The sequence below is a fragment of the Cibotium barometz genome, chromosome 50 (assembly GCF_041138505.1).
Source record: "Cibotium barometz isolate CiBa-2024 chromosome 50, ASM4113850v1, whole genome shotgun sequence".
In the NCBI taxonomy this organism is placed as follows: domain Eukaryota; kingdom Viridiplantae; phylum Streptophyta; class Polypodiopsida; order Cyatheales; family Cibotiaceae; genus Cibotium; species Cibotium barometz.
In genome coordinates, this window is record NC_141095.1 from 37,795,285 (window position 1) to 37,819,054 (window position 23,770).

At 39.2% G+C, this 23,770-nt stretch overlaps 1 protein-coding gene across 3 annotated transcripts in view; it reads right to left on the reverse strand.

Annotated features, from left to right (window-relative positions):
- Nucleotides 1–19,901: 19,901 nt before the first annotated feature.
- LOC147610094 (ABC transporter D family member 1-like) overlaps nt 19,902–23,770 on the reverse strand; it is a 43,416-nt gene continuing 39,547 nt past the window's right edge. For all 3 annotated transcript variants that reach the window (XM_086787384.1, XM_086787382.1, XM_086787383.1), the window contains exons 19-26: nt 21,918–22,098; nt 21,647–21,805; nt 21,365–21,508; nt 21,024–21,266; nt 20,709–20,866; nt 20,567–20,619; nt 20,398–20,476; nt 19,902–20,290 (exon numbers count right to left, since the gene is read on the reverse strand). In XM_086787384.1, coding sequence (XP_086643510.1) covers nt 20,195–20,290; nt 20,398–20,476; nt 20,567–20,619; nt 20,709–20,866; nt 21,024–21,266; nt 21,365–21,508; nt 21,647–21,805; nt 21,918–22,098 — 1,113 coding nt within the window. In that variant the 3' untranslated portion in view covers nt 19,902–20,194. The remainder of the gene's footprint in view (nt 20,291–20,397; nt 20,477–20,566; nt 20,620–20,708; nt 20,867–21,023; nt 21,267–21,364; nt 21,509–21,646; nt 21,806–21,917; nt 22,099–23,770) is intronic.

Below are 23,770 nucleotides of genomic sequence, written 5' to 3' on the forward strand. Positions count from 1 at the left end.
GTTCACCAGGTAATCTCTTTTGGATGTGTTTCAAGGAGGGTTAGGGTGAGCCATAACATTTTTGGTGCCACTGTGCCAGGGAGCCATCCCTTGGCGTTTTCCATGATTTTGTCTCTAATCTACGCATAACCCATTGCCCATTATCTTGATTAGTGGTTTCTGATGAAAAAGATGTGGATTTGATGGTGATGTGTGAGATTTGGTGAAGAATAGCTCTCTTTTTTGTTTTTGAAAAGAATGCTTTTTGCTTAATTTTTAGATTAATTTGTTATTTTTGTGGTTTTTCATGCTCTTAGGGCTTGCACATAGTTTGTGTTAGGCTTAGTTTGCATCCATTGCATCAAACAATGCAATAGAATGCAATTTTAAGTAAATGTTAGCTCTCTTTAGTTTAAACATAGATCTAAGATCATTAATTCTAGTTTAATTGTGTGTTTTTTATTGAAATTGTTTGGATTAGAGTGTTAGCAAGTATTAGGAGTAGATTAATAATTCAAAAAATTTCTTAAAGCCATAAAAAAACCCTTGAATTTGACTAATTTCTCTTAATGGACTGGTTGTTGTCATTAAGGGTGATTAATCTTGTTGTTCAAGAGACCAAAATTTTAGAAAATGTGTTAATTAGGATCTAAATTGATCATATGAGTAGTCAAAATTTGGGTTTTGAGTGTTTTGAAAGTACTAGATGCATGAAAACACCTAATCACATCAATTTTTTGATTGATTGGAGAAATTTGACTCTCTTTGCTTAATTTTACCTTAAAAGAGGAGACTATAATTAAGAGGAGACTATAATTAAGAGTTTAATTAATCTCCTAATTTAGATTAAGAGATTAATTGTTAGTTAGAGTCTTTGATTAGTGTAAAAGAGAAAAAGATTAGTGAAAGGATTAATCTTGGATTAATACTTAATCACTTTTTTACATAACTCATTAAGGCTAATGAGCATTCAATGAGAAGATGCTCCATGAGTTATCAATTTGTCCATTTTGGGGGTCATTTATGAAGGGTGTAAGGTGTGTCATTAAAAGGTTGACTTTTTTGATTCCACTTACCTTTTTTGGAAAAATGCCCTATCCCTTTCATTTAAAATTTTTAAAAAAATCTAGGTCCATATCTCCTAAATTGTATATCCGATCTAGGGCTCATCATAAAGTTGACATCGAGCTCTTTGACTTTGGACATGGTCATCCGAAGTCAAAATCGATCATTTTGGCTTCTGACCAGCAGCCTCAAAATTCGACTCAGAAATCGAGGCAAAAACAGCCCAAAAACTACGAAAAATCACAAAAAAATAGTGTGAAAACGACGACGAGCCATATTCGGGCTACTTTTTGAGAGTCTAAACGACAAAATTATAGACAACTCAGGGAAACAAAGTTGTAGTACTCCAAAAATACTACAACTCCCTCATGCAGAGTTTTTCAAAATTCCTTTTGGAATACCCTAAAAAATGTGCTGCGAAACAGGGAAAAAATTCTCAAATTTTTTTTCGTCTTGAGACAGTGATAGAGAGTAGGTTTTAGGACCTCCTCTTCCATCTAGGAAATTCCTAGCATACACTTTTTCCAGAAAAATATCTCAGGTCGTTCACGTGCGTATAGCGCCTAAGCTAATTAGGGCAAACGGACACCCGTTTGATCCAACGAAGAGTATGCCAAGCCTCTTGAGGCTCTAATGGACCAAGGGGAAGTATTAAAAAAAATGTAATTGCTCATTAAGGATTATTTAGGCACTATGACATGGCCACGATGGAGGGATTGCCAGGGGTCACACAAGGACTGAACCCAATGGTGGCTGACATCTTCAAGCCATTGAGATCTATGCCATAAATTCACCTCCCAATGCCATTGGCTATGCCTATAACAAGCGTATCATTAGGTTTTACACCCCCTATGTCTTCGATCCCACCAGGCTTTGGTCCCTTGTCTAACATTCCCGCAAGTCCTATAAGTACCAACCCTTTCTTGGATGCCCACATCTGGGACATACTAAAAAGTCCAGGAAGGGGGGTGGCCCAAGGACTTAGTGAGTCTCTTCCAACAAGAGCACTCACATACGGTCTCAGTGGCTCATACAGAAATACGATCGTACAAATTTCTAAAATTATGGGCGAATATGATGGAACAATAGACCCTGTTCAATTCATTCAAATGTTTGAATAGAGATATGAAGCCTTTGGAAACCCCAACTGCCCCACTAAGGTACATGCGTTGAACTTATGCTTAGAGGGAAAAGCTAGTCGATGGTTCATCACATTGATTTCGACGATCAAGACCAACTTCAAAACCTTGAAATCAGCCTTTATACATGGCTTTTCCAGACAAGGTGATTGATGGAGTGCAGTAACAGAACTCTATTCAATTGAGCATCAACCAAATGAATCCATTAGAGATTTTATCCTTCTTCGGATAAAACTCTCGGACTCACGTGAGTCATGGCAAAAATTAAACGATGTTCAATTGAGGAGATGTTTCATGATGGACTTAAAGAATAACAGCTTACACAACTTGATCATTGTATCCAATCCGAAAACATTCGATCAATGTTGCAAAGAAGCAATATGTTTAGATGACAAAATGCTAGAAGATGATCATGTTACGAGGTGTTCCTCATCTAAACCAAGTGAAGCAATGGCAAAAGAAAGATCGATCTCGGAATTGACATTCCCCAAATTTTATGCAGGCTTGCTTAACACTAGTTTTGTAATTGGACACTAAAGTGTCCTGAGGACACTTTAGTGTCCTGTTTCTCACCAAAACTTTGGAATTTTTTGGGGAACCTAGAAACAACATTTCTACACCTTGTTTCAACCATAGGTCGATTAAAAGTCAAAAAATAAAGGAGATTTTTCATGATATCAAAACACAAGCTATATTAGAAATTTGACAAAAAACTCTAACTTGAAATTTTCATTGAAATTTGAAGCTGTTTTGTCAAAAATCCCATAAAATGCCTATAACTTCTTGAATAAATCATGTTTTTCATGTTTGTAAAAGTCAATTGGTAGAACTTGGGGTTTCAAAACAACACAATCTCCTTTAGGTCCTAGTTCCTAAGCTACTTGTGAACTATAACAAAAATCTCATAATTACCAAGATGCTGAAAAAGAGGAAAATTTTGGCCTTCCAAAGGTACTTCCATAAAACTAGGGTTATGCTAGTGCAAATTGGCAATCGGAAATGATTATATAGTTCAAAACCAAGTTAATACATATTTTTTGGGGTCCCAAGCTCAAGTAAATCTTGCTACTTGAGCGCTATCTTAGTTTTTCAATCGTGCTACATTTTTTAAAATTTCTAAATTCTCTCTCAACAACCATGAAACAAAGGTTTTAGGTGCCCAAATTATGTTTGTACAATGTACCTTAGCGGAATTATTCTATACAGACAAAAGGATGCATTGGTTTGGATACAGATGGATGCTAAAAAGTGGTGTATCAAACACACACAACTTCCTACTATTTTAGACACTCTCAATTGAATTTTATTTCATGTGAAACTTGGCAAAATCTTTGACACAAATATGAAATAATTACTTGGAATTTTTCACGAGGCTTAGTGATTTTTTTCTCTAAGCTTATAAGGCGGTTTTCTCAAACCTGAGTTGCAGTCTCATGCAAGTCCTATTTATGGGTGTAATTCCTTATCGTGCCAGCATCCAAATTGCAAGGTTACATTTTTTAAAGACACACTAGGTCACATATTCAAACTCCTCAAGAGGGATTTTGAATATGTCTTTCCTAGCGCAAGTAGCATTTTATTTGCATCGTCCAAAAAAGGACACTTAAGTGTCCTTTTTTGGTACCAAACTAGTGTTAAAACCTTATAGCAAACATCCCTAAAAAGACAAGTTGAAAACCTTCAAAAAACTAGACATCCTTAATGCCTCTAATAGTGACGAGCGAAATGCCTTGTGTCGAATGCAATCACTATGACCATCCCAATTCTCATTGTACATATACAAGGCACCTGTTCTTCTATACTGCATATATTGTAAAACCTTTGACCATGATACTAAAAAGTGTCCCGCTTCATCCACAATGGACTCAAAACCTCCATGTCCCATGCACCAAACAGAAATAATCCAAAGGGTAGAAATTGCTCAGGAGGCAGTTAATCAATCACTTCAGTGTTTCTATTGTCGTGGACCTCACAAGGTGGTAGACTGCACAGTTTGGAATACTTCCATGCCCATAGTCTTTGACACCTTGCGACCGATGTGTGAACGATGTGGCATTGATCACATGTTCCAAGATTGCCCAAGACGAGTTGCTTCAATGTAACTTGTCTCACAAAATACAACTCTTAACATCTTAAGTGTACAAAACGGGCAATTGTCCACGGTGCCCTTAAATGTGCTTACAAGCCAAGGCACGACAAACAGTCAAAAAGAACGTAAAAGACAATACCTCAATATGGGTGGAAGAACATGTTTTAAAACAGAACCTAAAAGAGAAAACAAAACCTTCTAAACCTAAGAAAAACAAGGGACTAAAAAAACTATCGAAACCAAGGTCAAGTTAAAAGATAGGAAAAAGGAGCCTGCAGGACAAAGACCCAAAAGGGGGACATAAACATGAAAGAGCCAAAAGCTATACAGGATGCAGAAGCATCCACATCAAAGACCACCACACAAACCTCAACACCCATATGTACGACACAGGATACAAAAACCCAAAAGAAAATTCGATCTTGTCGCATGGGTAAACATAATGAAAAACTGACAAACCAAAGAAAGTCAGAAAATGAAACAAGTTCTAGTACATCACCAAGAGGATGAAACAAGTTCTTACTCTTCGCTCAGTGCACTACATAGACCAATCAAGAAACTAGAACCCACCCAACCACCCCAAATGGATAATAATGATCACATGACATGCGGAACGCAAAAAGCAAGCTCAAGAGAGCATGCTTAGCTTGGTTGAATGTCTTACTACAGGGTCACTGGTTGTGATTGAACCTCATAATCCCAAACCTAAAATAGCAACCAAGATACAAAGCCTAGAGGAGTACCAAAGACATACTCTCTATAGAAGAGTCATTTGAAACAGACTATACGAACTATAGGCTTTAGAAAGCACGTGAGGAATTCGATAATTCCCTTACAAGATTAAAATAGTCTCTCAAAACCTCATTGGAGGAATGCTCTTCTCTCATGATAAAGCCAGCATCACATTAACACTTGATTGTTACGGGAGGAAGAAACCTTGCAGGTGCTAGAACTTCTAACATATCTTACTGAAAAGATCCCTAGGATTTTAGTTGGATTGGAAATTGCAAATAAAATCACCACAACTCAAGCACATCTTTATCCAACACGAGAACACAATCTCATGACCCTCGAGCTATGGGATTTGTTAGGTCAAGCAACACTCACGGCGGCACATCTTGAAAGGATTACCTTTACACAAGACTTGAACATGCCATGTCTGGGGTACTTTGGACATACAATGAACTCAAAGGAAAGGCCCTGGCTCCTATGCATCTTCATCAACAAACCTCACCAAAGGGGACAACCACATGCTCAAAGGCCTTGTCATCTCGACAGCCACTCCACAAGAGACTCTAACCTCATCATCAACAATGCCAATGAGTCTCAAACTTGCAGTCTCAGCGCCAACCCAAGTCACGGAGGGCCCCAAACCTTCCACACCAACCCAAAAGAAAACTCCACCAAGATTCCCACAATCACGATACCTTAATAGTATCAAAATGTGGGTGGAGAAGCAGCTACTTGTAGCTCAAGGCTACTATGAAGGTGCCAACCAAATTTGGGTGCCTCGACAATAAAAAACTCTTCCTCAACGAAGCACTTGAAAGCCAAGGAAGAAGAAGAGTACTCCATAACATCGTCCACAAGAGCCTATGCGAGTTCCTCAAAGAACTCCACCAATGCAACAAGTGTGGGTACCAAAAACATTACTGCAAGCACAAGGGTACTACCAAAGAAATACCAAAGCTTGGGTCCCCAAGTGCATCACAAAGTCCCCTAAGCTTGCACAAAGAAGAAATCCTCAACACCAAGCACAACGGCCACCAAATTACAATGTTCATCAAAGATGGGTGCCTGTGCATGTACATCATCAACAAGGATACTATGATGGTAATTCTATCATATGGGTTGCCAAAATCGAACATTGTGAAGAAAACCTCAACACCGACTTCAACCCCAAAAAAAACTTCACCTAAAGTTCAACAAGAATGGAGGCCTAAGAAACAACAAGCAAATCACTCAACCACTCTCATGCATCAACACCAACACAAGAGCTTGTCTGTTTAAGCAAACAATCAGCAGTCTTCCTTACTGCCTCGACATCATTTTAGCAACAAATTCAAGATCAAATATAGAGACTCAGGAGCACATCAAGAACAAAATAATAATGCTCTTGTAATCCCTTCTTTGGAAGTAAGAAATGAGCGCATAAGAAGCTGTTGCTTGCAAATCATGACCTAGATGACCCAAGAAAAAAGAAAAAAGAAAAAAAAGAGGGTCAAAATCTATAAATTCACGGAATTCCATCTCACGGCTTAAGAACTTGCATTTTCACGATTTAAGCCTCATCACGGATTAAGCCATATCACACAATAGCCACTATATATTTGTTAAGCTTATCACTTATTATTCTTTTGTCTAAATTAATGTAGCAACTACTCCATGAGTAAATACCCATACTCATGCTGGAGAACATTTGCACCAAAGCCTCACCATCAACAATTTCTAGGAACATTTTTGGATGGGGAGACCATGGTGGGCGAAAGCGTGGTCAATGGTACAACCCATCACCTGGAATTTTCTTTCAAATTACAAACCTCTCCAAACTATGCCACCATCTTCACAAATCAATGATCTTCAATCCTTAGTGAAGATATCTATATTAGCCTCGCAAGTCAACATAATTCTTTCAATCCTCACCAACAAGTGGTTACTTCAACATAGAGTAGTTCAATAAGAGTCTACATGACTCAATTCTTGTACTTCATGAAAATCTGCTTTTAAGAGCACTTAATTATGCATAAAAATATAAAAAGCACATGGGAAGAAGAAGACAGGATCAGGTCCTAACCAACAACATTTGACAAGAATCCTGCCACAAAGGGACATCATCACAAGCCGATTACTTCAAATGATGAATGTCGCTTCAATGAATCAAATGTTGAGAAACAGAGAGTCACCATCTCGTTGTGATGATTAAGTCTACGTTCCTCCGGATACTTCTCTCTCTTCTCTCCCATTATTAACATCTCTTAGTGTCCCCACTAAAAAATCACATGTAACTTTGCCGATGATTGCCAAAAACAAAGTGGGCAAAAAAAGGGCTCACACAAATATAAAAATGCAATCATTCGCAAAAACCCCCCACCTCGTTAGGAATTCCCAATACACAACTAACATCTTCATTCATTAACTAGCTTTTCTTATTTCCTCCGGAGGAACAAAGACCATTGAACGTCATTCAACATCAACGCCATCGACAAGCTTGTTCATTCTCCCCACACAAAGGTCTTCAACGTGATTATGCAGACGCGATCGCCATCAGGAAGGGGGAAATGTTAATCCAAATCTAGGATTAACAAGAGCTACCACAATTATCTTACATGAAGGAGTCATGGTAGATACACCAAAGGGTCATACATTCAAGATATAAAGCAATAGTGTCCAAAACTATAACTTGGACGGGCGCCTGTAATGGTGTGACGGAGTATTTATGGTGATTCGCACTTCAAGAGCGTGTGGTAGTAAGTTAGGATGAAGTCCTAAAAGTGATGTACTTCATGGATATATTATGAGAGTAGTCATTGTAATAGCATTAGGCCTCTTATGAGCCTAAAGTGCCCGGCTGGCCATAGTTTAAGTGAGTGTGAACACTTATGGCCATGTATATAAGTGAATTTCTCTCATAATACAACATACTCTCCCATTGTGCAATTGAGTCTTGCTCTTGCTAATCTGTCTCCCTAATGCATGCTAGTGAGTGTGTGTGAGTGAAGTGAGGTGAGAGGAGAGACGAGGACCCGTAGTGCAACGTGCGGCGGTGTGACAACACTTGCGAGAGACGTGGTGGAATTGCTTCTCAAGGAGTTGTAGAGCTTAGAGACCTTAAGGGTTATGAGCTCGGCCATTGGAAAGATCCTCACGACAGTTGCGGTTCACCAGGTAGTCTCTTTTTGGATGTGTTTCAAGGAGGGTTAGGGTGAGCCATAACATCAACGCAAAATCTTCATCCTCGAGATGGTGCCAAAGAACCAATGGGTTGGTCAGAAATCCTCATCTTTGACCTCAATGAAGGGCCAAATTTTCTCCAACAAATCAAATTCTATGGCATTATTAAATTCTTCCACATCCACCATACCTTTATCGAATATTGGTTTCTAGAATAGCTTTGCAACCATGTGGTGGATGGGTCAATGGATTTCCTATAAGCCTTCAACGACACTAGCAACATCTTTAGCACTCTAGGTTGGTAAGTAACACTGTCATGCCTAGCCCAAACTTGCCAAACCTGGTCCATGGTATGACCTAATCGGTTGGATTCCCCTCAAATCTACATGGATCCTCTTGGCTCTTCAAGAATATAACTCCTTGTCTTTTTTTTTTGTCATCTTCTTTGCCTATACCAACCATTGACACCTAAATCTTGTATACCAAGATCCCTTTATTAGCAAATCACCAGAGCAAAGCAAGACCACCCCTGAACATCTCGCATAACATCACCACCCAAGGTTGGTGATGCAAGGATGTAACCACCCAAGGTTGGTGATGCAAGGATGTAACCACCTTTAGGAAGGGGGTATGTTAAACATTCTTGTCAACATGTGGCCACCTTTAGGAAGGGGATATGTTAACCATTCTCATCAACATGCAGCCACCTTTAGGAAGGGGGGTAGTGTTTTGGTCAACATGTATTGCCTATCCTACTATGGTAAGGCACTCCATCATCTTACTTAGCCTTGCTACCAAAAACCTATTGTAAGATGGCACTCGAATATATGAAGTGGACTTACTTAGTGCTTGAAGCCAAATGGAAAGGCCTATGACTTTGTGTGTATAATTACTTAAGGATAGATATAGTGGCCATGGACTAATTTTAAGTTATGTCTAGACAAGTGTGTACACTAGCCATTTGTTTATAAGGTAATTATGACATTAAGAAAAAAATAATCAATCCCCTTAAAATTTATGAGCTCTGTTCTCTCTTCTCTATTTTCCCTTGCTTGTGTTTTGTTGAATCCTTGCATAGCTAGATGGATAAATGCTTAGGTAGAAATGGTTGTAGGATTTCCCTCTCATGGCACGTGCATGACACCCTCAAAGATTGTAACTATAAGTACTTTTTTGGCACCAGTGTGGTGTTGATGGTCTTGAGCTAAGTTAATTTGAGTGTGCTAAATCATCTATTAAGTGTTGTTAACACTACAATTTTGGATCAGCCACATTACATGTAGGATAGCCTAGCCATACCTAGCCTTTAATGCTATCCAATCACTCCAATAATTAACCTTTCATATCCAAGAGATAACCCATCACTCCAATTTGCCTATGTTTCCTTAGGATACAATCTAATAGGAACTCTAGATCCACCTACAACGATTCATATAGCTTAGTTATCACTTTACTTATGAGGTTTATCATTGAATCTAGACCTTTCTAGTAAACCAAACAATTGGTATTAAGAAACCAAAAAACAAGCAGTATAGCAATACAAACATTTTTGAGAAGCATCTCCTTCTTTGATCGGTTCTATCTCGTCAACATCTGTAAAGCAGGTAGATGCGTTAATCTCTTAAAGTACCAACTATAGTATATGGCCTTTGTGGAACATACAAAAACTTATTGTTTAGGTATGAACCCATGCCTGGATTTACAATGCACACCCCATAATAAAGACCTCCAAAAATGCAAACCAAAGGGCTCATTCCACTTCCATTTGAACCGTTTGATGGAGCATTTAGAAAGCTCCATGTGGCAAAGAATAATAAGGGATTCTAGTTTATGATAGGGAAATGCGTAAAAATGCTAGCAAAATTATATAAAATGCTTGATGCATATAACATCCCTCTTCTTGTAGCCTAATGCAATTGAGATTTACATTTTTTGGATGTATATTTCTAGTGAGAGAATATGAGATTTTGATAAGATGAGCATTTTTCATGGAAAATTATAGAAGCTTGAGAAATTAGAAAATAAAATTTAATATTAATAATCAAGCTACCACATGTAAAAATTAAATTGGGAATTTCTATGTGCACATTGGGATTAAAATAGAGAAAGAAAAAAAACATATATATTTTTAAATAAATTTAAAAATATTTTAAAAAATAAATAATAAGAACTATCCATAGAAATATGCGATGGAATATGTGTGCATTAGCCTTGTAAAAAGATGTGAATAGAGTACACATTTAATTAATTTCAAGGTTGAATGGATGAAAGATTAAAGTCTAAGGTTGAGAGATACCTTAGGGTTAAGTTTTGAAAGAAAAGTAATAGATATAGACATAAGAATAGTGAACTAATAGATAACTATAGAGCCATGCATAAATGTGGGAGTTGGTTAGATGTATGGGTTGATGCATATAGAGTAGTTGAGTATATGAGGAAATGGTTGGTAGATGCATGAAAGCCTAAGGTAGAGTTACATAAGATATGGTGGGCTCCGAAATAGCCAAGCATTACGACATTGTGCTATGAGGCCTGGAGTGAGTCGATCTACCATAGATAGAGGGGTAGGGATCTTAGAGTAGAGCCAAGTTTAGATGACGTGATTTAATCATATATGGTGCACAACGTGAAAGTGAAACTTATTGGGTTTCTCTTTTAAATGGAGATATCCTATCTAGAGTCCTTGAACTACCTTGGAGGACGACATGATAACCTTCTCCTTCGAGCACCTTACCTTCCTCGGATTGTTGCACAGATTGGGTTGACACTTTGAGAACCTCTACTTTCTAATTGCTGCTCTACTCGGAGGTATAGATGGTACTCGGGAGGACTGTGGATTATGGAACCTTGTATCCAAGATGAGCAGAGAACATTTCTATTGCAATGGTCCTTATTTGGCTAGATGTTGTGAGAGGGATACTACGAACTGCTTCAGTAATATCTTAGAGTTCATAGATTAATGTATAGTACTCTTAGGAGTTGTATTCCTCGACACAGGATCTTGACTGGTAGTTGAGCATCTAATCAGATTTACTATGGCATGTTCATTCATATGCATTGTTGCTCCATGAGAGCTAGGCTTGGTCGTTGTGACGACCTCCTTCAATGTATTCAAATAAAACTTTTGGAATAAAACATATGTTACCTTGTATTTTGTTTGAATCTTGTCTTTTTTAGTAATGTTGTGTAAACTTAAAAATATAGTATGCCCCACTTGTCTTCTTCTCTAGAATGATCAACAACTTGAGTTGCATTTGAGCATTTAGCTAGTGATAGAGTGATGGTCATGACTTTCTAGATAATATTACTTTGAGCAGAATTATCCTTCCATATATTATATAGCATCACCAGTGGGATGAGGATGAAGACGAAGAAAAGTTTATACTGGTGATAGACATAGACTTTCATATTATACCTCAAAATGTTATACCCGAAATTGAGGCATTGTATAATGATGTCAAAGACACTCCATATGTCTCAATAGGACCATTCCAAGGTGAGAGTAACAATCTCAGAGAGGATGTTTTCAATTGGAATGATTCCATGGGATGAGTACCTTCACATTGCGAGGTACAACGATAGAAGCAAGATGGTTCTTGTCTCGCTAAATATTACCAGTGTTACTCGGAACAATTAGAGGAACCACATTGAATCTAACCATCTAAATTAAGACCAACTCAGATGGGAAGACATAAATGCTTACCTCCAGCAAAGGTTTAATTGCCTTGGAGAAGATGAATGAGTTCCTAGAGTTATCTCAGGCAGGAAAACCTGTTGAGGTATATCATTAGTCGTATGCATGCCTTGTTCGATATGATCTTGTGATGGATGATGAGATTGGATAATGAGATCCTTCTCCATTGATTTTTCGAAAGACTAAATCCTCCCCTAGATAGATTAGCAAAGAATGCAAAGCCCTCTTCTTTAGGCAATAAGGATGTCTAAGGATATTTCATAAGGAGATAGCCCAGTAGAAGCCCTTTTTACCCCGTCCCCCAGAGAGAGCTTCATCTAATTTTGGGTTGCCTAAGCCAAAGAGAAATCGAGGATAGGATCAGAGCCAAAAGTCTCAAATGCCATAATTCTTTTCCTATAATGCCTTCACACTCTGGGATTTCAGCTCACAAAGGAGAATAAGTGTTTAAGATGCCAACAACTAGAAAATTTGATGAATGATTGCATGAACGCACCTGTTGGTGTGACTCCTGCTTCCAGGATCCTATTATCCAAAGGCGTGCATATTCAATGCAAAGAAATTAGGGATCTTTGCCTTAGAACTAAAATCAAAGGAGGTAAGTTCCAACAACCCAGTCACAACAACCTCTAATGCTATTACAGTTGTTGGCCAAGAGGAAGAAGAAAGAAGCAAAATCCATGCCGTTGTTGTTGAGCACTAGGGTTGTGGAGATAAAGATTCGAAGCTTTTGGTTGATTCAGGAAGTAATCATTCATTCATTTCACCCAAATGCTTGCATAGATTAGTAATCGGCCAAAAGCAGGTAAACCAATGCAAGTGGAATTGGCTAGTGGAAAGGCCCCTTTCACGCACTGAGATGGATGTAATTTAATTTTTCTTAGATGGGAACTTGACCGAATGTAAATTTAGAGTTTTTTCTTGGGATAGACTGGCTTACATAGAATAAAGCTAATATTCAAAGGAACTATTTCCTTCATGGATCTTCATGGGGAACAAGGTGCAAGGGGTTGTATTAACTATAGCTCCTACCCTGTAACTTGTAATAGTGTATAAGTTATTAAAGGGAATTAGTAAGAAATAGGCAATTTATGTTATTAAGCTCAACCCTAAAGAGATACGAAGAAGCTTGATGGTTAAGTTAGAATGTTGACATATTTCCTAAATATTTGACTGAACTGTCCTTGACTCCTGAGGTTGATCATGGGATCATTGAGCTGATACCTGGATCCCATCCAATTGCAAAAAGAGCTTATAAGTCCATAGGTAATTGAACTCAAGGAAAAGGAAACTTTTGGAGCAAGGGTTTGTTCAACCCACACTACATCCCCTTGGGGTGCACCGGTTCTCTTTCAAAAAAAGAAGAATGGTACTCTCAGATTGTGCATTGATTATTGAGGTTGAATTAGCTTACCATTAAGAATAAGTATCATATTCCTAACGTAAATGAATTGTTAGACCAATTCTGTGGAGCATAGATATTTACAAAAAGATTGACTTAAAGTCAGGTCAAGGAGTAAAATATTCCTAAGACATATTTTAATACCCAATATGGACATTATGTGTTCATGATAATGCCATTCAGATTATCTTCAGAGAGTATCCAAATGATTTTATTTTAGTCTTCTTTGATGATATTCTGGTCTACTCCAAAAATGCTACTAATTGTAAGAGAATGCATCAAGGGGAAACACGGTAGAAGCTCGGAGCCATCCATCAACTCCACATGGAGGTGATTGTCCCATAGTTAAAGTAAGTGGTTGGGCATTAAGATGAATTTAACCACTCACTTTAACTATGGGACAATCATCTCTATGTGGAGGTACTAGACTACACTACTCCAACAATCATGAGATGTATGTATGTAAAGTCCTAGAAACCCTCACAAAGATAAACTTATTTACCTACCAAGATGATTGAATATCTAGGGTTCATAGTTTTAAGAGATGGGATATCAGTTGAATATCTAGGGTTCATAGTTTCAAGAGATGGAATATCAATTGATCCAGCAAAGGTGCAAGTTGTTATTGATTGGCCATAACCAAAGATGGTAATGAACGTCAGAGGATTCTTAGGATTAATAGGGTGGGATTGGATCTTTATTCCCCAATCTACCAAGATTGTTTTTCCTTTGATGAAACTTCTCAAGAACGACATTAGTTCCGATGGTCTGCAATGTACCAAAGTGCCTTTGATAAGTTGAAGTTTACTTTAGTGTGACAAATTATGTGCTGAAATTGCTAGAATATAGGAAGGACATTCCATTCCGATGGTCTACAAATGGAACTTCTCAATAAGGAGCTTCCAAGAAGTACATTCCGTTCCGATCGTCATTAAATTGCCTTTGATAAGCTAAAGTGTGACAAATCATGTGCTAAAGTTACCAGAATTTAGGAAGCCCTTAGAAGTCATTGTTGCCAATGGATTTGTTGTTGGAGAAATCCTACTGTAGGAAGGACACCCCATACCTTATGAGAGGAACTATGATGTCCATGTCCTAGAATTTCTTGCAATAGTGCATGCCTTGAAGCTTTGCCGACACTATCTTCTCGGCATAACTTTACCTTATTTAAAGAGCTTAAAGTGGATTTTCACTCATAATGATCTGAACATGAGGCAAAGAAGGTGGATGCAAACACTTCAAAAGTTTGATTTTAAAATCAAGTATAGATCAGGAAAAGAAATGGTCGTCTCGCTGATGTGCTTAGTAGGAAGGCCTCCTTAACGAGCAGCAGCATCAATAATAATTTCAAATCCCTTACCTGATGAGATTAAGAAGAAGACACTATCTTCTCGACATAACTTTACCTTAGTTAAAGAGATTAAAGTGGATTTCCACTCATAATGATCTGAACATGAGGCAAAGAAGGTGGATGCAAACGCTTCAAAAGTTTGATTTTAAAATCAAGTATAGATCAGGAAAAGAAATGGTCATCTCGCTGATGTGCTTAGTAGGAAGGCCTCCTTACTCACACGAGCAGCATCAATAATAATTTCAAATCCCTTACTTGATGAGATTAAGAAGAAGATTGGATGGAATAAATTCTTTGTCCCTTTTATTGCCTTGCTTACACAAGAAAGTAAAATGGCCCAAGAAGGAAAGAAAGTTCAAGGATTCAGGTTAGAGGATGGATACATATGAATTCTACATGAAGCTCACAATAGCATAGCAAGACACCGAGGTTACGTGAATACTTTCGTGTGGCTATAAAGAAGAGTTTCTATTAGCCCGGACTTAAGAAGGATGGATGTACTACAACATGTTCATTAATGCTTAGTCTACCAAAAAGATCAAAGCCAAAAGGTTAAAATGCTAGGAAATTTCTATCCCTTTGACATTTTAGAGATGAAATGGAAGTGCATAAGCATGGAAATTTAGAAGACTAAGAAATTAAACAATAAAATTAAATATTAATAGTCAAGCTGCCATGTGCAAAATTAAGTTGGGGATTTTTTATATGCAATGTGTACATATGCACATTGGGGTTAAAATAGAGAAATAAAATAATACAAAATATTTCTAAGAAAAATAAATAATAAGAGTTATCCATAAAAATATGCATTAGAATATGTGTGCATTAGCATTTGAAAAAGATGTGAATAAAGTGCACATTTAATTAACTTCAAGGTTGACTGGGTGAAAGATTAAAGTCTAAGGTTGAAAGGTGAGTGCAAATATCTTAAGGTTAATTTTTAGAAAGAAACTAATAATTAATATATAGATAAGCATAGTGACCTAATATGTAACTCTAGCTATGCATAAATGTGGGAGTTGACTAGATGTATGGGTGAATGCATGTAGAGTAGTTGAGTGCATGAGAAAATGGGTGAATGCATGAAAGCCTAAGGTTGAGTTGCATAAGATATGGTGGCCTACCAACTTGCGTAATCTATGTAGAGAATCCATTCATCATTTTTAAATATAAAAAGGCTTCCCCCTTCATGACAAATCCACGAGTTTTTTTCTAGAGCTAGGAGAGTATGTTTGCTTGGTTTTCATTGCAGCACATGCTCAAATTGACCTTAGGTTAGTTTACCAAGGTTCAAAGCAATCATTTGAGGTGTAAGAGGTGATTTATTTAAGGTTGTACAAGCCTAGGAATGTGCAAAAAAAACTCGTGGGATTTTGAAGGAGGAAGGATTCCAATTGTTATCCATATCAGGTCTCCTACAAACTAATTTTTACAAGGTACACTAATCTCTAGCTCATAAATTACATTTTTCTCATCCTTTTACAATAAAACTTGAGGTATTTTAATTTGAATCCAATGATTTATTAATATTTGCATATTTTTTATGACCAGAGACCTCTAAGATCTAATTTTTTTTATCCTTTTAATGTCAAACCTTTATAAAACCTTATCAAATCAAGGGGAACTTATTGTCTTGAGGCCTAGTAAATTGAGATGTTGGGATAGCCTATTCTTAAACCTAGGAGAAATTATCATTTAATCAAATTAAGGAAGAACCTTAGGATAAATTAATTTTTAGAGAGAGAAAACGAGTGGCTCTTAATTGAGATTAACATGTCTAAGGTAGACTTTAACATGTCTAAGGTAGACTTTAAATTATGAATGATGGAATTTTATTAGGAGAATTAGATTTACTTTGTGAACTTAAGGTTAACCTCATGCTTAGAAAGAGTTAATAATATTATGAATAAAGATAGAGAAAGATAGTACTAAGATGAGAAAAATATCTTAGTACTAAGATGAGAAAGATATCTTAGTTTAATAAAATAAAAAATAGGGTTTGGAATTTTTTTGCAGATCTCTAGAAAATTTGTATAGATATGGATAGATTGGGTTAGTCTTTCAAAAGGAAATATATCTTTAGGAGTAAAATCCCAATTAATTCTTAAATCAGAAAGATTAAGAGTACCTCAATCAAATTTAAAGTTACAACTTAGAAGGAAAGTTTTGAGTGAATTAGAAGGACCAACGTAAATGATCATTGGTGATGAATAAGAACTAGGATCAAAGTCAAGAATAGGAAAAGCAAGGATTGAATATGATCAATTCAAAGCGGCCAAGTCGTGAAGTTGTGAAGGATTTGATATCCCAATGATGTCAAGGGAAATGAATCACACCAAGGTTGGGATATTTTTAAGAAACCTTTGAGGAAGGGGAAGTCCTTAAGAATGACCGAAAAAGCCCAAATAAGCAATGACCTTAGAATGACTTTCTTTGTACGCAAAGGAACCTAATTGAAATTGAATGGATTGACTTATGGAATCAATACTTGGAAGTCATCCAAAGGAAAGGAAAATCTTGAGAAGACCTCGCTAGGATATTTTGTGTGGCAGGAGGAATTCAACTTGCTCGGAGTTGTGATGTCTCGTCGAGTTGTGATGTCTCATGGAGCTTGCAACTGGAGAGCAGGGAAGCCTTGTGGAGCTTGCAATAGTTTAGATTACTTCGGGTATGAAAATGGTGTATATTGTTTGAAATCTTGCTTATTTGCTTGGATACTATATTCATGTGATGCATATGTGTTTGTCTAAAGAAGCCTGTGAAGGTACCACACAAGTTTATGGATTCCTGTGTGGATGTCATCCATAGGGTGCATCACACGAAGGTGTTTGTCTAAGACCTTGACCATCTTGATCGAACTTGGATATACTCCTAGTACAATTAATGTGATGGACAGGAAGTGTCTCCTCTGGAGTGAAATGGGCAGGGTAGTGCTTGGTGGCTAAGTACGCATGTTGGTACTAGACATACGTTACTTTTGCCACACGTACAGGGAGTGCTTATGTTTTTGCCATCGATGAACCAGTAGAAGCGACTCCTAGGATTATTTGGCACATGTAAGGCTCCTATGGTCATCTCACGGTGGCCTAGGAGTGTTCGGGATCATGAGTGCACGGTCGTGGTGTGAGGAGATTTACGATGATGATGTGACACTGATGTCTTACTTGTGATATTTATATGTGATATGGATATATGATATATACATGTTATGAAAACAAAATATGATGTATGTTTTCTTTTTGAAAGAATCATTTTTCAAAGAAGTGTGTGTGAACTTATTTTTTAAGAGGTGGTTGGGTGGACCCGAGTTGTGGGTCCTTTCCCAAAAAGAAACAAACTTGTCTTGTTGAACGAGAAAAAACAGGGACCAATAGTTTAGTTTAGAGGAGTTGCCTTCATAATCGAGGAGTCAAGACATCTTGATGAGTCTCGGGGAGCCGCTTGATGTGATCTGCTAGTGAGGGAAAAACACCTAAAAGAATCATTTATCTTTTCTACATAAGGATTGTTCTAGTCAGACTAAGAGGAGCTAATGGAATAGCCACGCATTAGGACATTGTGATATGAGGCCCCGAGTGAGTCGCTCTATCCTTAATGTGATTCTACTGCCATAGATAGAGGGGTAGGAGTCTCACAATGCAAAGACCGAAAATGAAGTTGACTTTGGTTATAAAAAGGGGATTTATTGCTAGAAATTCAAAAGTTGCGTTGCATTTGGAAGGTGAGAAATCATATTTGCAATTGGAAGATTTTGATTAAACTCTAGTGATTCGCATCTCTTGAAAAAGAACATGAAGCACTGATCTCCTTTCAGCTAGGATCTTAAGTGTGGGTGTTTTTGCCTCAACTTTAGAAGAAGGTTTAGAATCTTTAAGAGAGTACACCTTAAGTGGATATTTTCCTCTTAGTTTCAAAGAACAAGAAAGGGAAAGACTAATATACAATTCATGAAAACAGACACGATTTTCCCCCCGAAAAAAAGATCCTTCCATTAGTTAAAATCAAGCAGCCAATGGCTAGACATACATGCTCATAGCCCTCAAAAGAGGTGAAGAGAACAGCTAGGGAACATTATTTTTGACCCTTCCATTAGTTTAAAACAACCAATCAATGGCTAGATACATGCTCAGAGCCCTCAAAAGAGGTGAAGAGAATAGCTAGGGAAGGTGGTTCCCTCCATGGATGGTCACTCTCAAAGGGAAACTACACCATGGTCGCTCTTGGGTGTGTGTGGGGTGGGGTGTTGGGGTTGGGGTTGGGGGGTGGGGGAGAGCCAAACAATAGGTATGTAATGCCAAGTGACCTTGTTGTCCCTACTAGTAGAGAGAAAGGGACACTAGCAGCTGGGGAGGGTATGAATGATATCCAAATGGAGCGGATAGACTTAGTGCAGGGAGGGGGGGTGATAATTTCATCAATTGCCTTGCTGCAAACAGGGCCCCCATATAAGCCACATAGCAATCACTAACCCTTGCCATACCAACTTCTTTTCTTTACCTCAAACGTCTCTTCTGGAGGGACAATGGACCTATTGTGCCACATTTTCTATTGCAAGGGAGTTTAAAAATGCTTAGAGGAAAGGAAGGAAGGGGCCTTTTATAGGTTGGAAAGTTGTAGTGTGACCCTTATGGACAGAAACCATGTGCACCAAATCAGCCAAAACCAGAAGTGTCAAAACTTTATAAACCATTATCCACTACCCACAATGATTGTAGTGTATGCTTGCATGTCTGGCTAGAACCACCCTTCTAAAATCTTGCATATACAACTATGGTTGATGATGTGGCTCCAACTAGAATGGTTTATCTAAGATGGATTTTTTTACCTTTCTGTTCATGAAAACATTGAAAGGTTTTATAAGACAAACAGCAAGGCCAAAGGGCCATTCTAAGAGTCATTAATGGATTCTTTCACGTATGGATCCTTCAATGCCACAACTATGGAGCAATGAGAATGACTTGAATTGCCCAAATTATCTCCCTAGCTGCACACAACCATGCCTCTCCTCATAAAGGGGACCTTACACATATGAGCTAGCCAAAAAGTGACGTTGAGAAGTGCTTCTTATGGAGGCTGAGACACTAAAGGTGCATAAAGGCAGACATGTTTTTACCTTTTTTTGTTGATTTTGAGTAGCTAGTTGATAAGGACTAATCTAACAAGAACGACTCAACAATCCAGCACTTCCATCATAATAAGTAATCCAACAAAGAAAAAATTCAAATGTTCAATACACAATTTCACCTCATCTAAACTTTAAGGAAGAAATAAGGTCGGAAAGTGAACATGGCAGCCACAATAATGCATCATATTTTACAGCTTATTGGAAAGACTGAGAGCTCAGCCACAAAAAAATGTAATCCCCCTCTTGGAGGCTATATTGAAGGGAACACTCAAGAGCCTATTTTAACCTTGTACACTTGGCAAAGTTGACTGCTCCCCTTGAACTATCAATGTGTAGAAGAAAAGGAAAAATCTGCTGTTTTGTCTTTTAAGTATTGCTGATGGCTTGGTTCTACGAGAAAAATACTAGAGGCAAGTGGTGATGCACAACATGGGCAGAGGCTGCCGCCCACATCTGTTCTCAACTTTCAATCGAGTTTACTGACCGCAGTTCCCAGCCACCTTCGCCATCGACCAAGTTCAACTCCATAGAATGGAAAGGGATCAGCGCTGGCCGCTGCAACATGTTCAGAAATTGAAAGTCAGGCATGCATTTTGTATAAATGGAGGAAAGGGAAGAAAAAGCCATGCTTAAATTACAGAACAAGGGCCTTCTAGACTTGCCTGTGAAATGGTGACCACTGTTATACCCATACTGGTTGCTAGTCTGTAGAGGTGTTCTTCTACATCCACACTTGTTGCACTGCTCACAAAATTGTAGTGAGAACTTCATATCAGTATGCCCAAAGGGACAGTGAGATCAAAAATATAAAGGCTGTGTTTTCATACATACTTGGTGCACTCATCCAAGATACCATACTTCGGTTGATGGAAAAACAGGCGTGCCTGTCCCATAGAGTTCAGTTGCTTGTTAGTCCAAGAGAAGAATTTTCAAGACCAAGTTCGTACACACTACTGGCATAGAAAACACTCACCATGCCAAGCCTTTGCTGCTCACCTAAGGACAGCATGTCCTCCCAGTTAACCACAGTATCCCACCCTCTTTCACGCTCAAGCAAGTAAACAAGGCGGACATCTTGCAAGGTAGAGAGTAGTTTCCTGTCTAACAACTCCAGCGCTTTATCTCGACCTCCTGCATAACAGCAGAGAAAAACAAAGTAATGTCAATGGCATTCAAGGTCCCAGGCATGGGACCTCATCAACGAGCTCCTGTTCTTCACGGTAACAATGCCCAAAACCATGTAAAAACCACAAATCGACTGATGAAAGGCAAACGAGAGAGATTCTACCTTCTTTGTATGCTTGCGAAACCTTCAAAATGGCCTCATCCAAGGTCAATGGATAAATGATCTGATCCCGTAGCGTTCCCAGAGCAGTGTAAGGACGCTGGGGCACGTAAAAAATTTCTTGACTGAGCCCAATCTTTGATCGGTCGTCAACCAAGCTGCTTGGTTTTGCAATCCTACCACTTGCACTTGGCCATAATCCACCAAGTACACGAAACAGGGAGCTCTTGCCAGCTCCGTTCGGACCTACCAATGAGAATACATTTCCATGTTAAGGCCTTGTATGATCGAAATACATGCCTCAGACATGTAAAGGTATACTGAGATAGATTGCCTTACATTACCTGTGACCAACAAGCTCTTGCCAGGAGAGACCCGAAACGTTAGTTTCCTAGCAAGAAGCTTCTGTGCAGGAGTTACAATGTCAACGTCCAAGAACACAATGTCATCACTCTTGTCTGGAGCTATCAAATTTGAGGCCTTGGGTTCTGCTCAGTCAAGAAAAAAATAGCTTTGAGTTTAAGCAGTGTTTGTATGTTTGTGTATATATATGAACGTGTGTGCACACGTGTGTGGATGGACACATGAGTGTGTGCGTCAATGCCAATGATCTACATGAGACATACCTTGTTGAGCTGCATGTAGCAGCTCTTCGAGCTCCATAATTCGGGTTATGCCTCCTGACAGCTCAAGGAACTTTCTATACAATTCTAAGATATCCCCAAATGCAAGAAAGCTTTGGGACACAACTGAAGCTAAGAATCGCAAGGCATGTGCCAACTCCGCTGAACCATTACAAGAGAGAGCAACTTATTATTCAAAAACTGCTTTGAGATAATTTGATAAATTGTGGATGTCTACTAAAAAGACTTAATGATGCAACTAAAAATTCTATACCTTGTACAGATGTAGAAGCACGGTCCCCATGATTGTCCATTGTATACAGAAGGCTCAAACCCCATGTAACATTGTGTGGCAGTTGTTTGGTAATAAATTCGTCTGCTATACCAAAAATCCATCTCTTCATCAAAAGCCTCTTAGAGTGCTCGAGAAGAGCAGTAAAGCGTGCTTCAATCATCTGTAACATGAGAACTTGATTGCCATGAGTTTAAATGGACCTTGAACTCATTCAAGTGTATATCAGTATATAAGAAGTACTTGTATTCACTAGCCTCTCTCTCTCTCTAGCTTTTTAATAATTCCTCCAACAACCTGCTTGTCAATGAAGCATTTCTCTAGCAGCAGTGTTTGACGATATGGGAATGGCAAAACTGATCCATCACATCAAACAAATTCTTTTCTTTTCAGAAAGAGATTGTACAGGGTATCTCCTAAACTGGAGCATCCCCGCTAGATGCAAGCTCCCCCAAACCTTAATCGCCAGCCAGTGCTTCCCAGCCGCCTCCTAGCCATAGCACACTTCCCTTTCTGTCACACCCCCTCTTCCCCCATTTTTTTTCTCTGCTGCTTCTTTCTGCCCTTTTTTAAGCTCTTTGCCACCTTTCTTCCTCTCCCCCACTCCCATTTCTCTTGTGCCCCCCCCACCCTTTTTTCTCCTACTCATTTTTGTTTTTTCTCTGTTCTTAGTTCACACGGCTCTTTGTCTACCCTTCTCCCCAGCTCCTGCTCCACCTTTCCTCCTCCCTGCCCTGCGGGAGACTCTATGGCAGCTGCTCCTTCTTCCCCCACCTAAGGCCGCCCTCAACTGCCTTTTTTCTCATGCGGACCTCCAGCTCTTCTCCTCTTCCATGGCCTTCTTGAAGGGCACTACCTTAGTCTGTAAGTTCGTTGGCAGCAGACCCACCCGGATTCGAGAACCCTTGCAAGCCGCCTTCGTTGGCGAGTAGGGGTGCAGCCAGCTTACTCCAAGCTTGGGATCACCTCAGGCCGGCCCTTAGGCAGCTAGCTCCAGTAGCCTCAGAGGAGCATATACGGCAGCCATTGATCTGGAACCCCCTGATCCGTTAACCCAATGGCCATATGTTGGGAGCCCAGCCTCATATATCATGGGGCACGTTGAGCATAGGACCGGCCAGGTCCCTTGGAGATTGTCTTGCTCATAGGCAGCTGCCCCCGGAGGATCAGGAGAGAGGCGGCCTGGCACGGATCTGGGTAGAGACAGGCTCAGCCTCGTCATCGACTCTGCTATTCCTCAGAAGTGGTTGACACCTATCCCAGACCTGACACCTATACCAGACCTGACCCCCCCACAGTGGCTGACACCTATCCTAGACACCTATCCCAGACCTGACCCCCCCACAGTGGCTGGGTGTGTTTACTAGGCATGATATTCTATTGGAAGTTCATGGAGCGGATGAGGGTTGTGGTTTGCTCACTTTTTCTATTGGTCCCCACGACAGATTGGAGAGACTCTGGAGGCTATAGATTTGGGAGAGCCGACCTCTCACGCACCTCCAGTTGGACCCGGGAGAGTGGACTTGGCGTGATCTTGCTGATCGGGACGAGACTTTGGATGCCCCCTTTTTTGCATACACAATGCGGCTAGGCCGTAGGATTCAGATGCCAGAGATTGATGGCACCCCGGCAACAACAGTACATTGGTAGTCACAGGGCCTCTCCCAACGTTTTCTCTCGGATTTTTGGAAGAGGCTTTGGGACAGTTTTCGGCCTCAAAGGAGCACCCTATTTCTTTGGCTGATGGCACACAGGAACTTGGCAGTAGGCACGTGGTTGGCCATTGGAGGTCGACCAGCACCTTGCCTGAGGTGCGGCCACCCTCGGGAGTCTTA